This window comes from Callithrix jacchus, chromosome 1 (assembly GCF_049354715.1).
Source record: "Callithrix jacchus isolate 240 chromosome 1, calJac240_pri, whole genome shotgun sequence".
NCBI classification, from domain to species: domain Eukaryota; kingdom Metazoa; phylum Chordata; class Mammalia; order Primates; family Cebidae; genus Callithrix; species Callithrix jacchus.
In genome coordinates this window covers 207,250,928-207,276,067 of record NC_133502.1, presented here as the reverse complement: position 1 = coordinate 207,276,067, position 25,140 = coordinate 207,250,928, and the positions used below count along the sequence as shown (strand labels likewise).

Here is a 25,140-nt window from a genome sequence, read left to right as displayed (position 1 = left end):
GGCAACGCAGGGCAGGGCTCACAGTGCCAACACAGCAAGCCACCCCCAGGGACCACTCCGAAGTTTCACTGAAAGCAGAAGGCTCCCTGGTGGTGGAAAGTTTTGGTGCCATTTATCTCATCAGTCTCACCCAATGTGGGGACGTTGCTCGACCTGAAACTCCCCCTCCCTCCCTCCCTCCCTCCTTTCCTTCCTCTCTCTCTCTTTCTTTCTTTCCTTCTTTCCTTCTTTTTCCATACCCATTTCTCAAGAAACCCAGTGGAGCTGAAGATGGGGTCCTGTAGGGGCCTCTCCCAGGTGGAGCCTGAGAGAGCTGCATGCCAGAACCTGGGGAGGTGTGATCTTGGGAGCAGGGTGATGAGTCAGTCCCAGCAGTGGCTGCTGGTGAACCAGGCCCCTTCTGCTGTACTTCCTGTCGGGCTGATGTCACCGCGGTGTGAGCCTCGTGGCCTTTTATGGACAAGAATGAACTGCAGCTCCTCTCACAGAGGAAGTGAGCCTTAAGCCCCCAGCAGAAGTCAGCACCTGGGATGAAATACCTGTGGTCAGATTCCCCTTCCTCCCTCCTGGACCCAGCCTTCTGAGCTGGCTAGAAACACCTGTGCACAGGTAGATGGCCACATCAGCTTAGGTGCCCTCACTGCATGGGCTTGGCCTCAGGACATTTCAGGTTTCAAACAAGATCCGAGGAGGGAATTGCCTGGTTCCTGAATATGTACATTTTATAAAAGACTTTCTTGTGGTGGTGCCGGGGAGTTGCTCAGTTGGGAGCTCTGAGACAGCAGGCGGGTAAGGACAGCATGTCTGGGCATCTGCCTCACACTGTGGACAACAGACACACCGTTTCCTTCCATCCTCAGAGCAGTCCCTTCATTCCTAGAGGGGTCAAGGGGCAGGCACCGCGTGGGAAGAGCGGAACCCAGGGCCGCAGCGCTCTCTGCGGTGGCTTCCTCCTCTGCAGAGCTGCTCCAGACACATGGAGCAGTGGTTGTCAAACTGTGTGTGCTCTGAGGAACCCTGTCTCCACCACCCGCTGTCCTTTGCTCAAGGATTTGGGAAGATTTCATCTGAGGAAGGACGGCCGCTGCTTTTTGAAAAGTCTGAAAGCTACTGCAGAGTGACTCATAACCCCGGCTCTACCCCGCCTTCACCAAGAGAAGGGCTAGGGCAGGGAATTCAAGCGCCTACCATGGCTAGGCTTTCATCTGGCAGGGGGCTCGTGTCCCAGAAGGGGCGTGTTCCCAGCGGCCTCCTCCTGTGTAGAGGAAGGAAGGGCGTTTTCAAGTAAGCCTTCAGTCCTTATGGGCCAAATAAGGTTTTGAGCCAAAACAAGCGGATTGGGCTGGACTCTGAATGTGCTCATCCAGTGAGATGGCAGTGTGGGGGAAGGGGGATGGGGTGGGCACCGACAGCAGTGTCCACCAGAATGCACAGGGTGGGGAGGTGGGCTGCAGAGTAAACTGAGTCTGGCCTAGAGCCCACTGCTTGCTAAGAATTCTGACTACCTCACTGCCCAGAAGAGATGCCTCTGAGATCAGGAACGAATCCAGAAAAACCACTGTGCAGAAAGACCCCGCAAAACAGTGACAGTAATACCTGTTTTATCTACTTTGTAAGGTTATTGGAGGCCATACAAGAGAACAGACCAAATCCCTTCCCGAGCATCGGAGAGACCTTTCCTGTTGCATGGGACCATGGCGCGTGGGGCAGGTGGATTTGGAATGCTAAGCAGTGGGGCAAGAGGGGAAGCAATGAGGAGGCCTCCCAGCACTTTGCAGGAATGAATGTTCCTGGCAAAACAAATCCAGATTTCTTTTTTTTTTTTTTTTTTTTTTGAGACAGAGTCTCGTTCTGTTGCCCAGGCTGGAGTGCAGTGGCGAGATCTCGGCTCACTGCAACTTCTGCCTCCTGGGTTCAAGCCATTCTCCTGCCTCAGCCACCTGAGTAGCTGGGATTACAGGTGCCCGCCACCATACCAGGCTAATTTTTGTATTTTTAGTAGAGATGGGGTTTCACCATGTTGGTCAGGCTGCTCTTGAACTCCTGACCTTGAGATCTGCCCGCCTTGGCCTCCCAAAGTGCTGGGATTGCAGGCATTAGCCACAGTGCCTGTCCCAGAATTTTTTAAGGTATGTTTAGGCTGTGTTCACAGCGGCAAGCTGGCCTCAGGAATTGGAAAGGGGAAGGCTGGAGGAGTCAGAGAGCTGGGGAGTGTGGGGTGAATGGAGAGAAGACACTGTGTTTGGCTCTGGGGTTTCGGAATGTGAAGTGTGTATGTAGGCGGCCTGTGTGTGTGCGTGTGCCTGGGCATATGTCCCTGTGTGTGCATGGCTGCGTACATACATGTATGTCCACATACGCCTGTGTTTGCACTTGTGTTTGTGTGTGGACATGTTTGTGAATGCATGTGCAGCCGTCTGCCTTGTGTGGGTGCATGTGCTCATCTATATATATGGCTTTGCATCCGTCTATGCACATGTGTTCGTTTCTGTGTACATGTACCTCTGTCCACCTACCTCCATATGTGACTGTGTGTGCGCGGAGGCTTTTGTGTCGGTGTGTGTGTCCATGTCCTTGTGCACGCATGTGCCTGCGTGTGCATACCTTCGAGTGTGTTTCTGGGCTCTGCTTCCTGTTGTTCAGCCACGGAGCCTCTGACTCCTCCTCACACAATTAGAGGAATTCCAGCCATCCCAGGGACAGCCCTGGGAAAACGGTTCCTCTGGAAGGGTTGGGGAATGTTTCCTTTTATGGTATCATTGAGCCATTGCTGCTCACGACTTGCCAGCACTCGCAGGTACTTTCTGGCCTGCGAGTAGAGCCTGTGACTAAACATGCCCACAGCTGGGGCAGACCACAGGGAGCCTCAGTGGGGGAGGGCAAGGGCCTGCTATCACAAAAATGTTTGCTCCAAACCCCTATCGGTTGCCACACTGTTGTTAGAGGCCAGCGATGAAATTGCTCTGTCTTCCCCAGGCCGTCGTTCCTGCTGCCTCCCTCCCTTCTGCCTTCGCGTCTGTCTTGTCAAGGATGCTGGGCTCTAATCTCTGTCCTTGCTTGAAGCACTCTGTTTTTTTGAGAAAGGCAAGGCAGGGAGTAAGGCCCCCCTAGAGCTTGCCTCCCCGGCAGTGCCCACAGCAGAGAGCAGAGTGTGGGATGTGTTAGAGGGACCTAGTCCCTCTGCGCCCCCACCCCGTTGATGCTTAGGCCCAGGGCACAGCTGACGTCGGTGTTGGGTGTGAGGTTTGTTTTTTCTTCTGTCTGTTCGGGCTTCCTTTTCCCTCCCGAACGACCAGTGGGCAGAAGAGATAGGAGGCAATGCCCAGCCCCACACGCTGCTGAGGTGAGGCACGCTACAAAGCTCACCCGGAAGAGGCAGGCTACCTAGCTGGTCAGCGTCTACTGGTGTTGAGCAGTTAAATGTGTCTCCTGAGGCCATGTGCGTGGAAAGCCGTGAGTCATTCTCCCAGTGCCTAGTCATGCAGGGCCCTGATCAGGCAGGCGTGTGAGCCACTGAGTATGTCCTTCACACGTCGCTGAACCCGTGTATCCATCCAGTGCTGATACTGTACCAGCAGCCACGGATGCTCCCCCTGCCCTGACAAACAGATCGGTGGGTGAAAGAGATTGATTTCACCCACCGATCTGTTCTCATTCTTGAGGACTCCACTGCCACCCATCATGTCGACGTTGTGGTGGGGAAGTCAGTAGGCGCCAACCATCTGTGGAGCTTCCTCTCTTTATGGGGACTGCGGCAGGTCCATTTTGTGTGTTATTTCTATTTTGCAAACGAATCCTACAAGGGAGTTAGTAGCATACCTCCGTTGTGGATGTAGAAACTGAGACTCAGATTTAAATACTTCACGGCAGCTCAAATATTTGTAAGCAGCCTGATTCTGGATTCAGGCCAGTTTGACTTCAAGGACGGTGGGGACTTCAGATGGGGTGCGATAAAACGGAAAAAAATGAGTTCGTATTTTCAGCTGTTGCTTAAGATCGGATACCGGGTACTGAAGAGCCAGGATGCCTTGCTGTTCCGGCAAACTCAGCTTTCAGAGTGTGGGCCTTACTGCCCCTCCTGTGCCGGGGGACAGTGGGTATTTATAGCCTTACTTGCTGAGCAGTACATGGAGCTGTCGATGGTTGCTGGAAGTTCCTGATACTCGGCTCTAGAACAGGTTGTCACAGAAACCCATCAGAAGCTGTCATTCTTTACAAGCTGCCTCTAAAGTGACATCACTGCACGCCTTCCACTTGCCAGACACCATGCTGGTGTGGTCACATGTGTTGTGGACACATGTACTGTTATCCCACGCTGCAGAGGAGGGAACTGGGGCTCAGGGAAGGCTGCATGCGCACCTCTCCTGGGTCTCACGCTGTGAGGCAGCATCTCACCCCAGGGCCTTCCCGTTGCAAAGCCAAGCCTCGGCACCCCTCCTACCCCGGCCTCTTAACCGATGCTCCTTCCTTCAATGGGGATGGTATTTAGAGCACCTGCAGCGGGCTTATTTCTAACAGTCTTAGCACCCATTATAAACACACAGGGCAGGCCCCACTCAGCTCCCAGGAAAGTCGGTTCCTGGAGAGCTTTCCAAACATTGATTCTGCTAAGGTGGGAGACAGAGAACTATGTCTAGTTTTCTGGTGGGGGCTGGGCAGCATGGGTGGGCAGTCTGAGCTCCCAGCTGCCCAATGGTACTGTCCCCCACAAATGCCGCTCCCAGCAAGGTATACTGTCAGCCTGTGAGGGTGGGCTGCGAGGTCCCTGCAAAGACAGCGTCTGTGGCTCTGTGCTCCCTTTCTGGGAAACACACAGCTCTTCGGGAGAGGGAGGCTTTGTGTCTGGTGGGAGTTAATCTGTTGTCTCCTTTGTTGCAGACCGGGAAGATCAATCCATCTTGTGCACGTAAGTATTTCTCCGTCTTCGTAGTGGTTCGTTTCAGCCACCGATCTGTTCTCATTCTTGAGGACTCCTGCTGAAACCATGACCGGGGATTGTGGAGTCCCGCATTCCCAATTCAAGGCTCCCTCCTCCGCTTCCCCAGGGGACAGGACTTCAGCTTGTATGTTTGCTACTAGGGGGGCCCGCTGCATGGATGAGCTCAATTTTAATCATCCTTCTTCAAGAAGCCTGTGGGAAGAGGGGTGGATTTTATGGCAGAAAGGAAAACCAAGATCCTCTCCACAATGCAGCTGGGAACCAGCCCCTCCATAACTTCTGGGCAGAAGGCATTTCTTCACGCCGTGTATGGTGGCTTTCTTTACCTGGATTGAAATAGACCCCGGGGCCTCACCCTCTGAACTTCAGAAGGAGATCCATAAACCCCGCTGCCGAGGGAGTTAATGGCACAGAACATTCCTTCAAGTGAAGTTTCGGAGGAACACATCCCAGTGCCTTTGACCCCTACGTCCACAGCTGCCTAAAACTGATTTTTAAAACACTTGCATGTGAAGGCTGCCAAGTGACCGGGGCAGGCGGTGGGTTTCAATTCACTTCTGTCCGGCCCCTGGAGAGCCATGGGAAATGGACTGCACGAGGATTCCAGAGCGTTGACGTGGCTGTCCCTTTTGCTGCCAGTAGATGTTGGGTCCTTCACGGGCACCCGACAGAAGGCGAGGCAGTCGAGTGTGCAGTGGGAAGGGACGGAGGTCAAGGACTTGGCCAGGCCTAACCCCAGGACTTCCTTGCCTCTCTTGGTAGGGGCGAATCTGGAGCTGGCAAGACAGAGAACACCAAGAAGGTCATCCAGTATCTGGCGTACGTGGCATCCTCACACAAGAGCAAGAAGGACCAGGTGAGTGCTGTGGTCCTCACGGCCACTTGCTGGGCCTCGGTGGGATGATGGAGGAAGAACACTTAGTGGTCATGGCTTCAGGTTCACATGAGGATGCTTTGGGGAATGAAGCAGAGGCTGGGCCCACTTCCGTTGAGGCGACAGCGTGGCCTTCTTGGGAGTGGTCCGGCAGTAGCAAGCCCATTCCGTCCTTGGCCTCCTAGCCTTCTGAGTTGCTATGGAAACTGGTGAGGTCCTGGAGTTTGCGCAGCAGCCCTCTTGGCGTCTGTAGCTAATTGCTGTGTGTCCTCCCCTTCTGAGGCTGGAAGGCATGTTCCAAGACTTGGTCCTCAAGTTGCTGGATGCTTTCAGGGTCTCGAGCGGACCTGTGTTTGAATCCATTTCTTTTCCCTGCCGTTGAAATGCCTCTGGGTGGACAGCCACCCACTCCCAGCACCCCAGCGAAGAGCGAAAGGGCAGTTGGAAAGTCATCTCACCTCCGTTTTTTTCCTCTCCCTTTTGATGGCTTATGGTTGAACCCAGCAGTGTCCTCGCTAGGTGAGCTGCACGTTTACTGCACGTTCTGCACTGCGAATGCGTGTTCTGCCCATCGTGTGCCCTTGAATTCTGTATTTTGTTCTAAGCAGCTTTTCACCCCACACTGGTCACTTTCTGCAGCTAGAACTCTTTTAGACTGAGCTCACAGACTGTCTTGGGAGGAGGGGCTGGGTGTGGCACACAGTGACCTCCTGTGCACTCTAAAATGACAGCTCCTGCAGAATGGGGGTGGGCCTCACACCTAGGTATTCTCAGAAACTCCAGTCATGCCCAGACTTCCCCACAGTGCACCATAGCTGTCATGCCCCGTGCAGAACCTGACCTCTGCACGGTGGATGGAGACTCCACTCTCACGGAGCCCTCCCCGCTCCGTGTTCCAGACCAGATGCAGATGGCTGGCTGCCCTCACCTGCCACCGCTGTGCTAGTTGGAAGCAGTGCCAGGGAGGTCTCACATTGGAATTTTTCAGAGGTTGGGGTGATTAGATGTCAGCATGACCGTGGGGTGCTCTCTCTCTCTCTCAAGCACACATTCTTAAACTCCCCCATGAAACCTAAGTGCCAGTGGTGTTCCTTGAAGCCATCAGGGGAGCTTGGCTGCTCCCGGCGGCCCCACCTTACTGGCGTGCTGTGTGCGACATTCGTAAGTAAGGAAGGGTGTGAGTCTGCATGCAGGTCTGGGGTGTGGCCTGCAGAATGGCCTAATGAGTACAGTCTTCTGGAACTGAATCAAAAGTAACTTTCCATGTGCCAAGCTTCTTAAGACATTGGGAATCTTTTTCCATGGGGCGTCAGGAGTTATATTTAGAAACTAATAAAGTTTCTTTTCTTTTCCCTCTCTCTCTTCCCCTCTACCCCCCCACCTCCCCACCCCCTACCTCCCCCCTCCACCCCATTCTCCATTCTTTTTAGGAGGCCTATTTTAAAAACAGAGCTGTGAGGTTAGGAGTTCTCTAGCTGTGGTTTTCCATCTCTGAATTTGCAGTAAAATCCATTTCCCAACTATGGATTGAATGCCTAGTATGTGACCCGTTCTTGGGAGGCTGACATTGACTGCCCTGGAAGACAGGAGACAGGACACAGTTAGAGGGCAGTGAAATCGATCATGTGCCTTCCATCTGGGGTCCCTGCTGTAGAGGGGAAGGCAGTACTCGGCAATGACAGCGTGCTGGGGTTGGGGGTGACAGTGGGAGCCATGTTGTCAAAATGTGGACTTTGGTAGGCACCCTGTCCCTGCCCTGAGCCCACTGGAGTGAGGGAATAGGTTGCCCCTGGCTTCCAGTCACAGCTCAGGCTGTCGGCTCAAAAGGCCATTGGCCAGTTTGGTTGATTTCCTTGCCCGAAGCTGTGTTGTGATTTTCCACAGGCAGCTGGGGCACAGAACACCGTTGAACTTGGTTGGGGAGTGAGCATTCTCTCATTTGCAGTGGCTGAGTTGACCCTCTCAACACCAGCAGAGGGGTTGTTCCAGACCTCACCTTGCTGCAGGGAGGCCAGGTTTGGCCTGGGCTGCGGGTTGGCAAAGCAGAGCTTGAGCCAAGGGGCTTTCCAGGCAAGTGCCCGGAGCCTGACCTGCTGACCTTTGACTCGCCCTGCTCTGTTATTTGTGCACTAGTTGGGCGCCACCGGCAGAAACAGTGAAGCCCTTCAGAAACTGGTAGGTGACCCCAAACCTTGTGAGCATGTAGGACATACAGTAGCGTGTCATTTCATGTTACGCAGATTCCACTGAAAAATTAAAGTCACTTCTGTGCCCAGTTAGATGTCAGTAGAGAAAAGGCCATAGGCTAGTCTTCACCGTCGTCAGCAGGGAACTTGGCTCTGGAATCTGAAGTGGCTGCTCCCGACTTGGCCCCGGGGTCCCACTTTCCACGGCCACAGCATGTGGTCCCACGCAGAGGCCCCAGTTCACCTCCTAGCCAGGGCAAGTGCAGGCCCTGTAGGGGGGCTGTGCTCCCTTCTGTCTGTCTGCGGGAACGGGAGCGGCTCAGCCAGCCTGGCAGCCTGGCCCATGCTCTGAGAAGAACATTGTAGGGGGTGGGGGAGCCATTCTCATCCAAATCTGGCTCCGTGGGCTGCCTCAACCGACTTCCCAGGCCCGCCCAAGGCCTGTGGGTGGAAGCATGGTGTCCAGTTACCACTGGTGCCCAGCACACATGTAGAGCCTACTCTGAGGGTTGGACCCCTGCCCCCTGACCTGGCCCTGCTGACCCTCCTTCCTCCTGCCTTGGCAGCAGAGCAATGCCTTCACTCATCCGGATGGCTCTCAGACGGAAGGCTTCCTAGCTCCGGGTTGGTGGGTCCTGGCCTAGGTGGGCTGCCAGTGGAGGAGGCTCTGCTTTGTCCCTTGTGGTCTCAGGTGGGCTTCCAGCCTGGCTCAGCTAGAATCCAGAGTGTTCCCAGTGCCCTGCAGACAGGCTTTGTCTGTGGCAGGTGTGCTTGTGAAGCCAGAGTCCAGGACTCTCCTGGGAGCTCATGCTACTCCCGGTTTTCCTTGTCATCACTCACAGGCGACTGCCGTTCCCGGAAAACCCTGGCTTGACTCCAGTGTTTAATAAATACAAAGGCTCGCCTGGGCCTTGTGTGGTGCTCTTTCCTCAAGAAGGCACTCAGGCATTAAGGGGAACGAGCTCCCCAGTGTCCTCAGCCGGCGTTAGCTATTCCCTGGCCTGCATGAGGCTGCTGCACAGATGTGAAGACAGGGCAGTGGCTGACGGGTTAGGTCGGGTACTTGAATCCCGCCATCCTGCTCTGCTGATTGATAGCGGGATGACGTTGCCTCAGCTTCCTCTGCTGTCAAATGGGGCCACTCTGTCCAGTCCCCTGAGTATGGTGGGCTTCCAGGGGTAAGAAGGCACAAGGCTGCATTTTTGTCAACCACAAAGCACTGTTGAGTCCACAACAGGATTTATTGGCATTTTCAGTAAATAGCTTGCAGTTCATGGCTTGAGTGCTCACTGCCTGCCATGGTGGGTTTAGGGTGTGGCAGTGGAGGGGCTGGCACGGAAAGGGAAGCATTTATTAGGACACAGATGAGATGAGCATGTATATTTTCCAGATCTGATTCTTTCATTGCCTTTTCCTATAAAAAAGAATAAAATGTGAGGATTAGAGGCAAGGAGGGAAAGGGAGGCCGGTGGACACAGGGTGGAGCCACTGTCCCAGGGTGTCTATGCTACCGGCTCCCCTAGTTCATGTGCTGCTTTCATCTGGGTCCTCCAGGGCCAGGTTCCTAGAGCTGAGGGAGCTTCCTGCCTGCTGTTTCTAGGGCCACGGAAGTAAGCTGAAACTGACCAAGGTTTCCAAAGCTCAGCAGGAAGGCCGCACTTGGGTGATACTGGGGCCTGGCTTTGGCTTGAGTGGCACACTGGAGTCCACTCAGAAGCCTCTGTTCCTGGCACATTGGATGTGCTGACACGGCTCTGCCCATCGTCCCCTTCTTGGCAGGGCAGGCGCGGCAGCCCAGGTTGCTACCCGGCCTTCACTGCATCCCTGGGTTCCTTGCAGGGTGAGTTGGAGCGGCAGCTGCTGCAGGCCAATCCCATCTTGGAGGCCTTCGGGAACGCCAAGACCGTGAAGAATGACAACTCCTCCCGCTTTGTGAGTAGTGCGGCGGTGCCCCGGCTCTCGGGACAGAGGGCTCTGCCCAGAGCTTTGGCTCATGCGGCCTTCTCCTGGGTGCCCTTCCCTCAAAACCAAGGACAATTCAGAGTTAGTACTGTCTGGCCTGTTGCATGGACTAGGCCAGACCGAATGCCAGTTGGTGTGGACCTGCCCTGTCCCTCTTAAGGAAGGAGACCACAAGTAGCTTCTTCAGCCTCCCTCATGGCAGGAGGAAAGGCCAGTGAGGGTGTTGCCTATGCTGCCCGAGAGTGTCCTGCTGCCACCAGGAGCCAGTTAGTTCCCAGGTCAGGCAGAGAGGAACACTTCCAGATAACTGGCCTCTTTCCCGCTCTGCGGAGGAACTGGGGTGTGGGCTCCACTTGTCTTGGGCTCGTGGCCTCAGGCAGTGTGGTGTGTGGTGCCGGAGCCCTGAGGGCCCACACAAGGTGGCCATAGGGGCATGGGTTTTCTCCCTCCAAGCTGTGCCCACTGGAGGTGGGGCGGGGGGCTCCGGTCTCTTTCTTACTAGCTCCCCAAGGCAGGGGCACCCCTGATCTCTCATTATCCTCCTTTACGTAGGGCAAATTCATTCGAATCAACTTTGATGTCAACGGTTACATCGTTGGAGCCAACATCGAGACTTGTATCCTTGTGGTTTGTTGGGATGAGAGTTCTGGATCTGGAGGGGCGGCATGACTTCTGTAGAGAAAAAGCTGCCTCCTGATTGCAGCACTTTCCCATTCTGGGCTGGTCATGATACCTTCTCCGTGGAGTTGGGAGGACTGTCAGGGTCAGCTCAGTGCAAACCCAACACAGACCTTAGGACTTTATTCACGGGAAGGGTAACGTTCTGGTTTGATTGACATGGAGTTGTTGAAAGGTGTCTAGTGGCTCCCAGAGGGGGCCATTTAGAGGATGCTGATTTATCTCTCCCACATACCAGCATTTAACCTTCACTTGTGGGACTGTTCTTGTTTCTATTATCTGTAAGAATGAGACAAGGAGGCCGGGTGGGGTGGCTCCCGCCCGTCATCCCAGCACTTTGGGAGGCCACGGTGAGTGGAGCATCGAGGTCGGGAGATCAAGACCATCCTGGCCAACATAGTGAAACCCCATCTCTACTGAAAATACAAAACTTAGCCGGACATGATGGCACATGCCTGTAGTCCCAACTACTCAGGAGGCTGAGGCAGGAGAATCACTTGAACCTGGGAGGTGGAGGTTGTGGTGAGTCTAGATCGCGCCATTGCACTCCAGCCTGGGTGACAGAGTGAGACTCTGTCTCAAAAAAAGGCAGGGGGGGACCGGGCGTGGTGGCTCACGCCTATAATCCCAGCACTTTAGGAGGCCGAGGCGGGTGGATCACGAGGTCAAGAGATCAAGACCATCCTGGTCAACAAGGTGAAACCCCATCTCTACTAAAAATACAAAAATTAGCTGGGCATGGTGGTGCATGCCTGTAATCCCAGCTACTCGGGAGGCTGAGGCAGGAGATTTGCCTGAACCCCGGAGGCGGAGGTTGTGGTGAGCCAAGATTGTGCCATTGCACTCCAGTCTGGGTAACAAGAGCGAAACTCCGTCTCAAAAAAAAAAAAAAAAAAAAGGGGAATGAGACAAGACTCCTGAGGGGTGTGAGCTCCTCTTGGACATGCTGTGCCCCTTGAAGGTAAGAACCAAGGCAGTTTGCTTTTGCTGTATTTTGCCATTTTGTGCCATTCTTCCTTCCTGATGAAGTTCAGTTCCTTTGGATGAGAATAAGAGGACAATGGAAGACACAGTGGCTCACGCCCAGTAATCCCAGCACTTTGGGGGCTGAGGTGGGTGGGTCACTTGAGGTCAAGAGTTTGAGACCAGCCTGGCCAACATGGTGAAAGCCCATCTTTACTAAAAATACAAAAATTAGCTGGGTGTGGTGGGACACGCCTGAAATTCCCAGCTACTTGGGAGGCTGAGGCAGGAGAATTGCTTGAATCCAGGAGGTGGAAGCTGCAGTGAGCTGAGATTGCACCATTGCACTCCAGCCTGGGTGACAGAATGAGACCATCTTCAAAAAACGAGGGCAGTGGAGGGCTTGCCTTTCCCCCCATCTTGTGTTGTTCCTTAATGTTTGTGAAGATCTCCTGGAGAAATCTCGTGCCATCCGCCAAGCCAAGGAAGAACGGACTTTCCACATCTTCTATTATCTCCTGTCTGGGGCTGGAGAGCACCTGAAGAGTGAGTAGTTGGCCTGTAGCCTGAGGCTGGGGCTGCCAGGCTCTGGGTCTCCTGCCAGAATTGGGCCATAGACATCATTCGGGAAATGAAAACTTTGACCTTGGGTCTAGTGGGGAGAAGTGAGAGCAACTCCTGTTCTCTGTGCCATCCTAAGGACCTGGTCTTCTGTTTCTGACCATGCCAGAGAAGAGCTAGGGTGGCTTGCACGTGCAGCTGCAAATGATGGGGCCCTGGTGCTCTCCTGGGCCAGGAGACCTGAGTGTCAGCGTCTCAGACACAGGAAAGCCAACGTCACTGGCCACTCCACAGTTTCCAGGGCATTTCAGGGCTCAGGGTCTGTCCCAGTCTCTCCAGCCTTTGAGATCACAGCGAGGATGGAGCCTCTGCTTTCAGCGCCTCGCTGAGACGCCCTTGTCCTCCACTCCTTACTTACAGCCGATCTCCTGTTGGAGCCGTACAACAAATACCGCTTCCTGTCCAATGGGCACGTCACCATCCCCGGGCAGCAGGACAAGGACATGTTCCAGGAGACCATGGAGGCCATGAGGATTATGGGCATCCCAGAAGAGGAGCAAATGGGTACAGGGCTGGCCCTCCTGTGGGGGAGGGCGGGGCAGGGGAAGGCTGGGCATCAGGGACATCAGGGCAGCCAGTGGGCCTGGGGAGCCTGATAGAGGCCAGTGGGAGGGGAAGACCTTCAGCGTGTGGGGAAATGGTTCCTCAGAATTGAGGTTCAGGATTATTTGTTTCTGGTGGTCTCACAGGCATTTACACAAAAAGAGTGCAAAGGACATGTCCTTAACTGCCCAGGGCCTGGGTCCACTGCGTGACCTTTGCCATTTGCTGAAAGTAGCATATTTCTGTCCTGTCTCAGGGAGTGTGGAAGAAGCTGGGGATGGGTGCTTTGTGCTGGTAAAGCCCAGAACGAGTGGCAGTGAGGAACACGCCTGTGTCTTCCCTCTTCCCAGAGGGAGGGTGAAGAGGGGCTTGTGTGCTCAGCCTGCTTGAGCCTTTAGTCTTTAGAAAGATGAGGGGTGCCGGGCACAATGGCTCATGCCTGTAATCCAAGTGAGGCTGAGGTGGACAGATCATGAGGTCAGGAGATCAAGACCATTTTGGCCAACGTGGTGAAACCCAGTCTCTACTAAAATGGAGAAAATTAGCCAGGCATGGTGGCGCGTGCCTGTAGTCCCAGCTGCTCGGGAGGCTGAGGCAGGGGAATCGCTTGAACCTGGGAAGTGGACGTTGCAGTGAGCCAAGATTGTGCCACCGCACTCCAGCCTGGTGACAAGAATGAGACTCCATCTCAAAAAAAGAAAAGAAAGATGGAGGGTTAGGGAGAGCTCACCTCACTCTCTAGCTGTGTCTGCTTTGTGGTAGAATGTATGTGACAGGAGAGTGGAGTGAAGGTTTGGGTCAGAACCACCTTTGCTCAGCCATAGACACTGTATGAATGAACAGACGGCTATGTTCCTGTAGACTGTATAAAAGCAGCAGTGGGCCCCTGGGCCAGACACATGTCTTTGGTCTGGATTTAGAAGTGTTAGGAGCTGGGCGTGGTAGCTCACGCCTATAATCCCAGCGCTTTGGGAGGCATCTCTGCTAAAAAAATAAAAATAAAAATTAATACCAATCTAAAAAAGACATGTCAGGATTCTTAACAGAGCTCATGCCTAAGCATAGGGCTTCCCAGCTGAGGTCCTGTGGGAGGCCTGGGAGACAGAGAGGTCACAGTGGCCGGGAGCAGGTGAGCCCTCCAGGGTGGCTGGGCCCACCACACACCATTAGACCCAGACCTGGTGCCCCTGTGGCCCCAGGGAGTTGGGGGTGTCCCTGCTTGGCTTGTCTGGCTTGAGGATCCCTGCGTGAGTGAACTCCACCCCTCACTCCCGGGAATTACCCTGACCCATGTCTGCTTCTGAGCTGCCTCTGCTTGTACCCAAAGGCCTGCTGCGGGTCATCTCAGGGGTTCTTCAGCTTGGCAACATTGTCTTCAAGAAGGAGCGGAACACCGACCAGGCGTCCATGCCGGACAACACAGGTAACACCCAGGGCCTCTCGCCAGAAATGCGGGCGGGTGCTTGGAAGTCTATTTGCTCAGGAGTGAAGGTCTTGCAGAAATCCCGGACACTGTTCTTCCTGATGTTAGGTGTGTTTATGGCCACGTATCTGTCGGTACTTTTTGTGCAGATGTAAAACACACAGAAACACATCCCTGCTTTTTCTCACCAAGTAAGCATTTCAGAATAACTTAAACTTGTGATCATGTGGACCAGGGCTTCCCCCATTCATTCCTGAGGCCAAACCATTTGTAGGACACGAATGATTTCTGCCATAGCTCCACCTTAATGGGAGCCTTGCCTGCAACTAGGTGAGATCTTGAAATTATGCCCTTGCTGCACCCGACTCAGCCCCTTTGTTAGAGTTGCTGCAAATGACCCCATACAAGTTATTCAGTCTTAACATGCCCTCCTTAGGGGCTCTCTACAGATGTAACGCAGGGGTGTGTGGACTGTAAAAGACACTCCTGGCTGGGTGTGTTGGCTCATGCCTGTAATCCCACCACTTTGGGAGGCCGAGGTGGGCGGATCACAGGGTCAGGAGTTTGAGACCAGCCTGACCAACATGGTGAAACCCAATCTCTATTAAAAATACAAAAATTAGCCAGGCATGGTGGTCTGCATCTGTAATCCTAGCTACTTGGGAGGCTAAGGCAGGAGAATTGCTTGAAGTCAGGAGGCAGAGGTTGCAGTGAGCTGAGATCGCACCACTGCACTCTAGCCTGGGCAGCAAGAGCAAGGCTCCATTTCAAAACAAAAAAAGACACTCCTGTGGGATCCTGTGCTGTTCATGCCCCAGCACCAGGCCAGCCTGCTTCTGTCAGTCCCATTGGTGGGTAGGGACCTGCTTTTACACTCCAAGGTGTGTGGCTGAGAGTGGGCAGAGGAACCACTGCCACCACTGGGGCTTCCAGCCAGGATGCCTTTCTCCCTGCCCCGTGGGGCTCGGGGGAGGTACAGCTGCCCTGCCCACTGTCCTGCGTGCGGCTGCTGAGTCTCGGGGGTGCTGGCTGTCTGTGGCTCTGCTAAAGAAGGACCCAGATGTTGTTGTCCTGGTAACGATTGCTCTCTGTGGCTTGCTTCCTCTCTGCTCCCAGGTCAAGCAGAGGGACTTGTTTGCTTGTGTCTAATTAGGACTCCCCCCCCACCCCCCACTTATTCTCTGAAAAATCTTAGCTGCCCAAAAGGTGTCCCATCTCTTGGGCATCAATGTGACCGATTTCACCAGAGGAATCCTCACTCCGCGCATCAAGGTGGGACGGGATTACGTCCAGAAGGCTCAGACGAAAGAGCAGGTATGTCTTCTAGGGCCAGGGCACCCAGCTGCCACCTGGCTGAATGGCTGAATGTCCCTGCAGCAGCACAGCTGAGGCTGTTCTGGGCCAGCCTGGGGTGTCTGTGTCTGGCACCTTCACGTGACTCCCTGATGCGGTCCTTGCAGCAACCCAGAGAGAGGTGGCATCACCCCACCTAGAGCACTGGGGAAGTTACTTGGCACTTGCAAGGCCTCACGCCTAGCAAGTGCCATCTTGAGGCTGCACTGTACCTCTTTACATTGAGACAATATTTTGGCTAATGGGGCATCAAGGATACAGGCATGTCCTGTCTGGTATAAAGCAGGAACTTGATGCCTCTGTAGCTTAACTCCTTCTGGTGCCAGGGTGGCGGCTCCCGCCATCCTCGAGCCGGTGCCAAGCGGCTGTTTCTCGAGCACCTGCTGCCTTGGCCTTGCCATGCGTGCTGAAAGATGAGCTCGGTGCTTGCTCCTTCCTGCCAGATTGATGTGCCTGCCTGCCCTGGAGCAGAGGTCCCTCCCAGTGTGGGCCGCTCTCCGTCTGTATCGGAGGTTTCTAATTTCTTTTAGGGTGCTGGCCATGGGGCGTTTTAGGGTGCCAGACTCCTCTCTCAAAAATACCTGGAAGCTCATCTTGTGAGTCCTTCTCCCGTTCGCTGTGCACTGACAGCTCACGGCTGCTTCTGCGCTGAGCAATTGCGTGAAGGACGAGGCTGTTGTTTTCAAGACATCGTGCATCATTATTGCCGCCTCTTCGTTTCCCTAACAATTAAGGAGAAACCTCCATTTTTTAATTACAAAAATACTACATGACTCTTTATAATACAGAAAAGCCGAGAGAAGGAAAAAAACTCCCAATGATGAATATCGTTGGGCCACTATTTCCTACAAGACATCAAAGAATGAACTTAGTTCTCCTTCTGGCTTTTTATTACAGAGCTTTTCAAACATGTGCAAAACAAAGAAGAGGGGAGAGTATAAAGAATCCCACGTGCCCATCACATGGGCAGCTCCAACAGTTGCTAACTCATGGCGAGTCTCGGCTCATTCTTCATCTTATCTCCCCCCGCCCCCGCTGCCCACTGCCTTATTTTGATGAGATCGGGCGTGTTTAGGGTGGTATGGCTGTAGACCCCTGCCTCATTTTGAAGCACCACTTCTTCTGTAAATACTTTAGTGTGTCCCCATTTTATTTAGAAAGAGCTAAGTTTATTCCCCACTTTGTTGGATATTCAGTTGTTTCTACTTTTCATCATTTAAAGTAACACTGCAGTGAACACATTTGTGCACCAAGATTCCCCCCACCCTCCCCGCCCTTCACATACTAGAAGCTGCTCTTCTAGTGGGAGAACTCTAAAAGTGAAATCACTGGGGTGAAGGGTATGAGGGTTTTCAGATCCTTTGTATCTGACAGCACGTTCCCTGGTGTGTCCTGCAGGCTGACTTTGCCATTGAGGCCTTGGCCAAGGCCACCTATGAGCGGATGTTCCGCTGGCTGGTGCTGCGCATCAACAAGGCTCTGGACAAGACCAAGAGGCAGGGTGCCTCCTTCATCGGGATCCTGGACATCGCAGGCTTCGAGATCTTCGATGTGAGCCTCGCCCTCGTTACCCACCCCGCTGCCTCCTTGGCCTCTTGGTCGCCTTCTCCTTGGTTAAGAACGCTGCTTCCCATGGTCCCGTACCAGTCCGAGTTGGCTATCTCCTTTGCATAGAGACTTTGGCTGGGTGTGGTGGTTTTTTTTTTTTTAAGGAAAAAGGTCTTGCTCTATCATTCAGTCTGGAGCGCAGAGGTGCAGTGGTAGCTCATTGCAGCCCTGACCTCCTGGGCTTAAGCAGTCCTCCCACCTCAGCCCCTCCTAGTAGCTGCTCGAACTATAGGCACCCACCAGCACTCCCAGCTAATTTTTAAATTTTTTGTAGAGATGGGGTCTCACTGTGTGGCCCAGGCTCATCTAGGTGTGTTTTAAGCTAAACAAAAGTTCTCATTTTCAACCAGAAATGCCGGAGAGAATGAGACCTTTTGTTTATTTCTTTTTGAGGCAGGATCTTGCTCTGTCACCAAGGCCGGAGTGCAGTGGTGTGAACATGGCTCACTGCAGCTTCACCCTCCCAGGAATAAACCATCCTCCCACCTCAGCTTCCTGAGTAGCTGGGACTACAGGCATGTGCCACCACGCCTGGCTAATTGTATTTTTTCTGTAGGGCCGGGGTTTCGCCGTGTTGTTCAGACTGGGAGAATGGGACGTTTTAGATCACATTTTTGAAGGCTTCCTGGACAGGTGCTTCCCGTTTATTCTTCCAGCAGAAATTTCCTGAGCATTGGGATAAGACATCTCCCTTGCCATGAAGACTTTGAGTAGGGAAACCGATACTTATAGTAGATTAGGGGTTCTTAACCTGGAGTCCGTGGTAGGTTTGAGAGGGGCCATGAGCTACGATGAGGAAATTATATCTTTATTTTTTACTACCCTCTCATTGAAATCATGTATTTTTTCCTGTTGAGAATTGAACAGACTATACAAACCGCAGTTGTATCCGCAGTGCTTGTGACCTGGCACCAGTAGAAAGCACATGCTTTCCTATCACATTCCGGTTGTTGCAGAGATCTGGTAATGTCATTTGTACATCAATTGCTGCCTCAGAATTTGGAAGTTATTAAGCCCATGGCTAGTTCTTGTTAATAAGGAAGCACAGAGACAGGGTGCGGCGGTTCACGCCTGTAATCCCAGCACTTTGGAAGGCTGAGGCAAGAGAATCGTTTGAAGCCAGGAGTTTGAGACGAGCATGGGCAACAAAGCAAGGCCTCGTCTCTTCAATAAAAAAATAGAAAGGCCTGGTGCAGTGGCTCATGCCTGTAGTCCCAGCACTTGAAGAGGCTGAGGCAGAAGAATTGCTTGAGCTCAGGGGTTCAAGACCAGCCTGAGCAACATGGTGAAACCCCGTATCTACAAAAAGTACAAATATATATTAGCCAGGCATGGTGGTGCATGCCTGTGGTCCCAGCTACTAGGGAGGTTAAGGCGGGAGGACCACTTGAGTCCAGGAGATAGAGGCTGCAGTGAGCTGAGACTGCACCATTGCACTCCAGCCTGGGCAACAGAATGAGACTCTGTTTCAAGAAATTAAAATAAAAAGGAAGCACAGTGTATTACTCAGTCACAATATTTTTATGATTATATTTCAACATAACTACTTTCTTTGTAATCTATTGGATGCAATTTAAAGCATTATTCTGAAAGGCTTTACCAGACTGCCAGAGGTCCCTGGGTCCAAAGAGTAAATGTCGCCCACTGCTGGGGGGATAGAGGGAAGGGCCAGGAACATCCAAGCTCTGAAGGCAGCAGCATGGAGGTGCCCAAGGAGGCCCTCCCTGTATCCCTACCCTGCTCTTCTCAAGGGGTGTGTCTCTGGGCCTCTTCGTGCAGGTTGGGCGTCTCTCTGATGTTGTTTTGTCTTCTTGCAGCTGAACTCCTTTGAGCAGCTGTGCATCAATTACACCAACGAGAAGCTGCAGCAGCTCTTCAACCACACCATGTTCATCCTGGAGCAGGAGGAGTACCAGCGAGAGGGCATCGAGTGGAACTTCATCGACTTCGGCCTCGACCTGCAGCCCTGCATTGACCTCATCGAGAAGCCAGTGAGTACCAGGCTCGCTCTGACCTCAGACCTGCCTTTGGCTTCTGGGCACCTGCTCCTCACCTCAGCTCGGTATTGATGGTGAAGGTGTCTGACTCCCCTTCTTTTTGGTGCCACCTGAAGAATGAAGCCCTGAGGCTGAGATCTGCTGCCTAGGAGGCCTGCCTCCAATTAGAGGAGGTGTAGCTCCTCTGTGCTGTAGCTGCGGGCTGGGCTTCTGCCAGCTGCCGGACCAGGTGTGGATGTGGTGGGGGCCCTACCATCCTGTTTTCAGTCCCAGAAGACCACCCAGCTTCCACCTGAAGACTGGGCTCAATAAGTATTTCTTTGTCTTAAAGAAACAGCCATGCATCCATGTAGTAAGGTCCTATCGCAGGGTCCTTTCACTGTAGCATGGAACTGTGCAGACCCTGGACGGTGAGTGCTCTCCCCAGGTGCACATGTAGCAAAGCTCAGCTTATCCCCCCATAAACCCAGCATGGCCCCAGTGCTTTGATCGCCAGCATTAGCTGTGTGAAGATGGAAAGAGGAACCTTTTCCAATGAGTTCATATGTAAACCTCTTGTCAGGTGGAGGTTGGGTCACCTGTTTGTGTTTTAGGCTTGAGGAGGGTGTGATCTGTAATGAAGCCTGAGCTGTTTCTGTTTCTGGGTTTCCTTTTTTTTGAGACAGAATTTTACTCTTGTTGCCCAGGCTGGAGTGCAGTGGCACAATATCGGCTCACCACAACCTCTGCCTCCTGGGGTTCAAGCCATTCTCCTGCCTCAGTCTCCCAAGTAGCTGGGATTACAGGCACATGCCACCACGCCCAGCTGTTTTGTATTTTTACTAGAGACAGGGTTTCACCATGTTGGTCAGGATGGTCGAGAACTCCCAACCTCAGGTGATCCACCCCCCTTGGTCTCCCAAAGTGTTGGGATTACAGGTGTGAGCCACCGCGCCTGGCCCTTTTTTTTTTTTTGAGACAGAGTTTTGCTCTTGTCGCCCAGGCTAGAGTGATGTGGCACGATCTTGGCTCACCACAACCTCTGCCTCCTGGGTTCAAGCGATTCTCCTGCCCCGGCCTTCTGAGTAGCTGGGATTACAGAATTATTTTTGTATTATTAGTAGAGACGAGGTTTCACCATGTTGGCCAGGCTGGTCTTGAACTCCTGACCTCAGGTGATACCCCTGCCTTGGCTTCCCCAAGTGCTGGGATTACAGGCATGAGCCACTGCACCCAGCAAACAGTTTACTTTTGTAATGAGCTTTTTTCTTTAATCAACTGAATTTTCCAACTAATAAGAACCCACTGGGCTTCAAGTTTTGTCAGACAGCCTCTCTGCAGTGTCCAAATCTGCTTTCTTATCTTGTAAACTCAGTGTGCAGAAGGCTGCTGGGACCCTGGGACTCTCTTCCTCAAGGGGCTCCTCCTACGTATCCCATCTCATCAGAGACATGCAGACGCAAAGCCTGTGGGGTGGTATCTCCCATGGCAGGATCACAGGGTGCTTGCTGAGGGCGGCCTCCTGGGCAGAGCTCAGTACACGGTGAAGTCACGCTCTGGCTGCGTGGCTCAGTGGATCTGCACTCTTCATCAAGCCCACCAGCGGTTTCAGTAACGCTGGGGAACCACCGTGATGGATGTTTGGGTAAAGGTCTCTTAGCTGCAGCCTGGGCCCCCGAGGTTTCTTTATCAACTAGAACTTTTCAACCAAGTGCTTCGCTCCTCTTGGGGAGTACGTTGCCCACCCTCTGTGGGATTCAGGGGTTGCTGATGCCCAGGCTTTGGCTTCTTGAAGGGTGTGGTGTGCTTCCCAGGGCGTGCTCCCTGGTGCTGATGCTGTGCTTCCTCTAGGCAGGACCCCCTGGCATCCTGGCCCTGCTGGACGAGGAGTGCTGGTTCCCCAAAGCCACCGACAAGAGCTTTGTGGAGAAGGTGGTGCAGGAGCAGGGCACCCACCCCAAGTTTCAGAAGCCCAAGCAGCTGAAGGACAAAGCCGATTTCTGCATCATCCACTACGCTGGCAAGGTGAGGAGCACTCATGGGGAGGAGCTGGGCAGCTCCCAGGGGTGTGGGGGTGTGGCCTGAGTGCAATTCTTACACAGTGACTCACCCAGTAATGTGGCCGCATCAGCATTTACATAGCTTGCAGAGCCCCTTCACCTGGTGGGTGCTGTTGGAAGCCCGAAACGCTCCACCACAGTGCCCACGCTGGTTGTCGTCATGCTGTCTTCTTTATTGTTGGGCCTGTCTGCCAGGTGCAGAGATTTGGCTAAAGGTCTCTGTGCAGAGTTTAAATACAGCTCTGCCACTCATAAGCTGTTTGACTTCAAATCAATTACTTAGCCTCTCTGATCCTTTATTTCCTCATGTGGAAAATGGGAATGATCACCTACCATACAATTATGTGGATTAAGTGAGCTCTTGAGGCCCAACACGTGGCATGGGTCAGTGCCCCAGGGCAGGGCTCCTCAGCCTTGGCATTACTGGTAGTATGGGCTGGGTTATTTTTTACTTCAGGGCTCTCCTGTGAATACTAGATTTTTTTTTTTTTTTTTTTTTTTTTTTTGAGACGGAGTTTCATTCATTGCCCAGGCTGGAGTGCAATGGTGTGATCTCGGCTCACTGCAACCTCCACCTCCCAGGTTCAAGCAATTCTCCTACCTCAGCCTCCTGAGTATCTGGGATTATAGGCATGTGCCACCACGCCCAGCTGATTTTTTGTATTTTTAGTAGAGACGAGGTTTCACCATGTTGGTCAGGCTGGTTTTGAACTCCTGACCTCAGGTGATCCGCCTGCCTCAGCCTCCTGCTAGGATGTTTCATAGCATCCCTGGCTGCTACCCGCTAGACTTAGGAGCACCCTCCTTCATCGTGACAACCCAAAATATCTCTAGACATCACCAAACGTGTCCTAGTTTGGGGGTAGGGAATTGCCACTGCTGTGGGTGACAGCTGCTTTTGCCAAGTCTGCCACAGTCGGTAAATGTCGGACTGGGACTGAGACCCCACATAGTGGCCCGAACATTTGAAATTAGGCAGGGGCTTCGCCATGTCCTTGTTGGTGCAACTGGCAAGGGGACCTGGGAGTTTCACAGCTCTGTTCCCAAGCCATGTGGAGTCCAGGCCCAGTTCTAGCAGGCAGCTCCCCACCTCCAGCCTCTTCTGCTTAGCTGGTTTCTGAGGCTGCGGAAGCAATTGTCTTCAGTTACCCATGTAAAAAATAATAAAACCAAAAGAACAGTTTACACCATTACCCAAGGAATGTTTCCCAAACCTGCTTTCCACTCTCACCTTTGGGACAAGCACGTGCTCATCAGCACAGATGCTTCCAGAAGGGCTTTTATCATGGGATTGTTTGTAATGCTGGTGATTAGGAACACCCCAGAACCTACCAAGGAGCCTGCCTGATGGCGTCAGCTGTGTTGTGTCTTTCATTGGGCTGTGTTGTGGCAGCTAACGGGACAAGGATGTAGGCCTGGATGGGAGGGTTGCTGAGACTCTGAGCCTGGAGAAAGGAGAAAGTGGCATCACCCACCTCATGATCGACAGCAGTGCACACTCGTCTCCGTATTGAGATTAGGGAGATGGAGGCCCAGGCTGCCTGCTGCTCTCTGGGTATTGTTCTGGGACATTTTGCAATGCAAATGTCATGCTGTATTACTTGTTTCGTTAAGTATATATCTTAGGGGACCACAAGGGCTCATGCCTGTCATCCCAACACTTTGGAAGGCCAAAGTGAGAAGACAGTTTGAGCCCAGGAGTTTGAGAGCAGCCTGGGCAACATAGTGAGACCCTGTCTCTATTTAAAATGAGAAAAAAGTAATATCTTTTTAGAAGTCTCTCTGAACCCTCTGGTTTAGGAGGCTGCCCAATTAAAAAATATATTTAAAAATATATATATTTCTGAAAAGATGAAATTGCCACATACTCAGAAAATGTGAACATTCTGTAAAGACAAAGAAAAAACAAAAATTGTCTTATGACTTAAAAGAAATAGTAACATTTTGTGGTCCTTCCAGGATTTTTTTTTTCTTTGTTTATATTACCTAAAAATTTTAAAAAGCTGGAACCCAGCCCAGTTCCACCACGTGTGGTCACCACACCGTTACCAGAGCCAGGATCCCATTATAGGTCATGCCTTGCTTTGAGGCATTTGCGCTGCGCGAGACACCGCGGAGAACGTCGTGAGGCCCCGCGTCCCTCATCCTCTCACTTCCTTCTTAGGGTGGAAATGCTGGGTCAGAGGGTGTTCATGCTTTCCGGCTTTTCCACACGTGGGGTTGGCCTGTGCTTGGGAGAGCCTGTGAGCCCTGGTGTCCCCAGCGCAGCTCGTGACTCGGGCCTCTCTGACCCTGCCAGGTGGATTACAAAGCTGACGAGTGGCTGATGAAGAACATGGACCCGCTGAACGACAACATTGCCACGCTGCTCCACCAGTCCTCTGACAAGTTTGTCTCAGAGCTGTGGAAGGATGGTACGCCCTTTGCCCTTCACCCCCTGCCTCCTCTTGGCTGTGGCTGGTCCTCTTCCCACCTCCACAGTGGGCTGAGCCACCAAATCAGGGGTACAGGTCTCCCCCTGACATAGGCCAGGTGGTCTCCACCCTCTGTAGCTCCCACGAGAGAGGGCTCCTCGGCCTGAAACAGGAGGCTGCCCTCGAGCACACACCGTGGCCGGGTCCTCCTGGGCGGAGCGCTTTCCGCGTGTGGGAAATTCCAAGGCGCCCCGAGCCTCCAGCCTAGTCTCCCAGCCCCCGCGCCAGGTCGAATTCCCGCCTTCTACACCTTGGTAGGCTGGTTGCTTTGAGTGGTTCTTTTTAATTCTTTCTGTTGGTTTCTCCTTTTCCTTTGCCTGGGTTTTGCTTTAACCTCTCTGTTGCAGAGATGCAGAGCACTCAGAGAGCCTATTTCTATCATCGCTTTCCTATTCTCCACCTAGAACCAGGTGACTGGCCGCCCGAGTGGTGTTTCTTGTGTGTAGTGCGTCCAGAGCTGTGCAAGAAATGCTTCTGTCTAGGTTTCCTTGCCCTCCTTGGCTTTTCCTGCCTGCTTACACCCCTGTTCCCTGATCTTCCCCTGGGCTCCTGGGCAGGCTTCGCGCATGGCGCCTTTCGCTGGCCTCTAGTAGCAAGCTGGGCAAATGAGGGGCTATGTCTGGAATTTTGGGATGTCACATTAAAATCTTACACACACACACACACACACACACACACACACACACACACACACATCTTAAAACACTGTAATCCCAGCACTTTGGGAGGTGGGAGGATCACTTGAGTCCAGGAGTTTGAGACAATTCTGGCCAACATAGGGAGATTCCTATCTCTACAAAAAATTTTTAAAAATCTGCTGGGTGTGATGGTGCCTGCCTGCAGTCCCAGCTGCTCAGGAGGCTGAGGCGGGAGGATCACTTGAGCACACGAGGTCCAGACTGCAGTGAGCTGTGATCGCACCACTGTACTCCAGCCTGGGTGACAGAGTGAGACCCTGCCTCAAAAAAATCAACCTTAAAACAGCAAAAGTGGTTTAAAAATTTGTATCCTCCTTAGAGCTCCGTCCCTAAAGGCAGCGTCTTACTGCTTGAATGGCTGTGAGTGTCTTGGCATGAGCTTCAGGTACGCATACTGCGTGTGTCTCTGCACCTGAGAGCTGAAGTGGCATCTGTGTGTTCATTCCACAGTCACTCAGCAAGGCCTGCTCCATCTGGGTCGGGCCCTCTGTGGGGTAGGACCAACTCTGCTAAAAGGGTCAGTTATGCTGAGGCCACATAACTGAGATAACAGGTTGTCTCTGGACAACCTGAGTGGCTTTTGCAAGTTACCACTCCCAGGAAAGCCGGTGGTAGCCAGGAATATCGGCTCTGTGGTGGGTGCATAAGGTCAAAGATGACTCCGTTTCTTTTTTTTCTTTTGAGACTGAGTTTTGCTTTTGTCACCCAGGCTGGAGTACAGTGGCACAATCTCAGCCTACTGTAACCTCTGCTTCCTGGGTTCAAGCGATTCTCCTGCCTCA

The 25,140-nt window shown here is 52.9% G+C and overlaps 1 protein-coding gene across 9 annotated transcripts in view; it reads left to right on the top strand.

Annotated features, from left to right (window-relative positions):
* The window catches only part of MYH9 (myosin heavy chain 9), a 132,993-nt gene that overhangs the window by 82,764 nt on the left and 25,089 nt on the right, over positions 1 to 25,140 (top strand). For 5 of the 9 annotated variants that reach the window (XM_078339670.1, XM_035271480.3, XM_078339674.1 and 2 more), the window contains 13 exons: positions 4,879 to 4,906; positions 5,702 to 5,795; positions 9,839 to 9,931; positions 10,514 to 10,577; positions 12,050 to 12,148; positions 12,584 to 12,727; positions 14,094 to 14,189; positions 15,385 to 15,503; positions 16,941 to 17,093; positions 18,968 to 19,141; positions 20,978 to 21,151; positions 23,486 to 23,600; positions 24,008 to 24,070. In XM_078339670.1, the coding sequence (XP_078195796.1) occupies positions 4,879 to 4,906; positions 5,702 to 5,795; positions 9,839 to 9,931; positions 10,514 to 10,577; positions 12,050 to 12,148; positions 12,584 to 12,727; positions 14,094 to 14,189; positions 15,385 to 15,503; positions 16,941 to 17,093; positions 18,968 to 19,141; positions 20,978 to 21,151; positions 23,486 to 23,600; positions 24,008 to 24,070 (1,416 nt within the window). The remainder of the gene's footprint in view (positions 1 to 4,878; positions 4,907 to 5,701; positions 5,796 to 9,838; positions 9,932 to 10,513; positions 10,578 to 12,049; positions 12,149 to 12,583; positions 12,728 to 14,093; positions 14,190 to 15,384; positions 15,504 to 16,940; positions 17,094 to 18,967; positions 19,142 to 20,977; positions 21,152 to 23,485; positions 23,601 to 24,007; positions 24,071 to 25,140) is intronic. The other 4 variants (XM_078339682.1, XM_035271485.3, XM_035271486.3 and 1 more) reach the window with 1 other exon arrangement.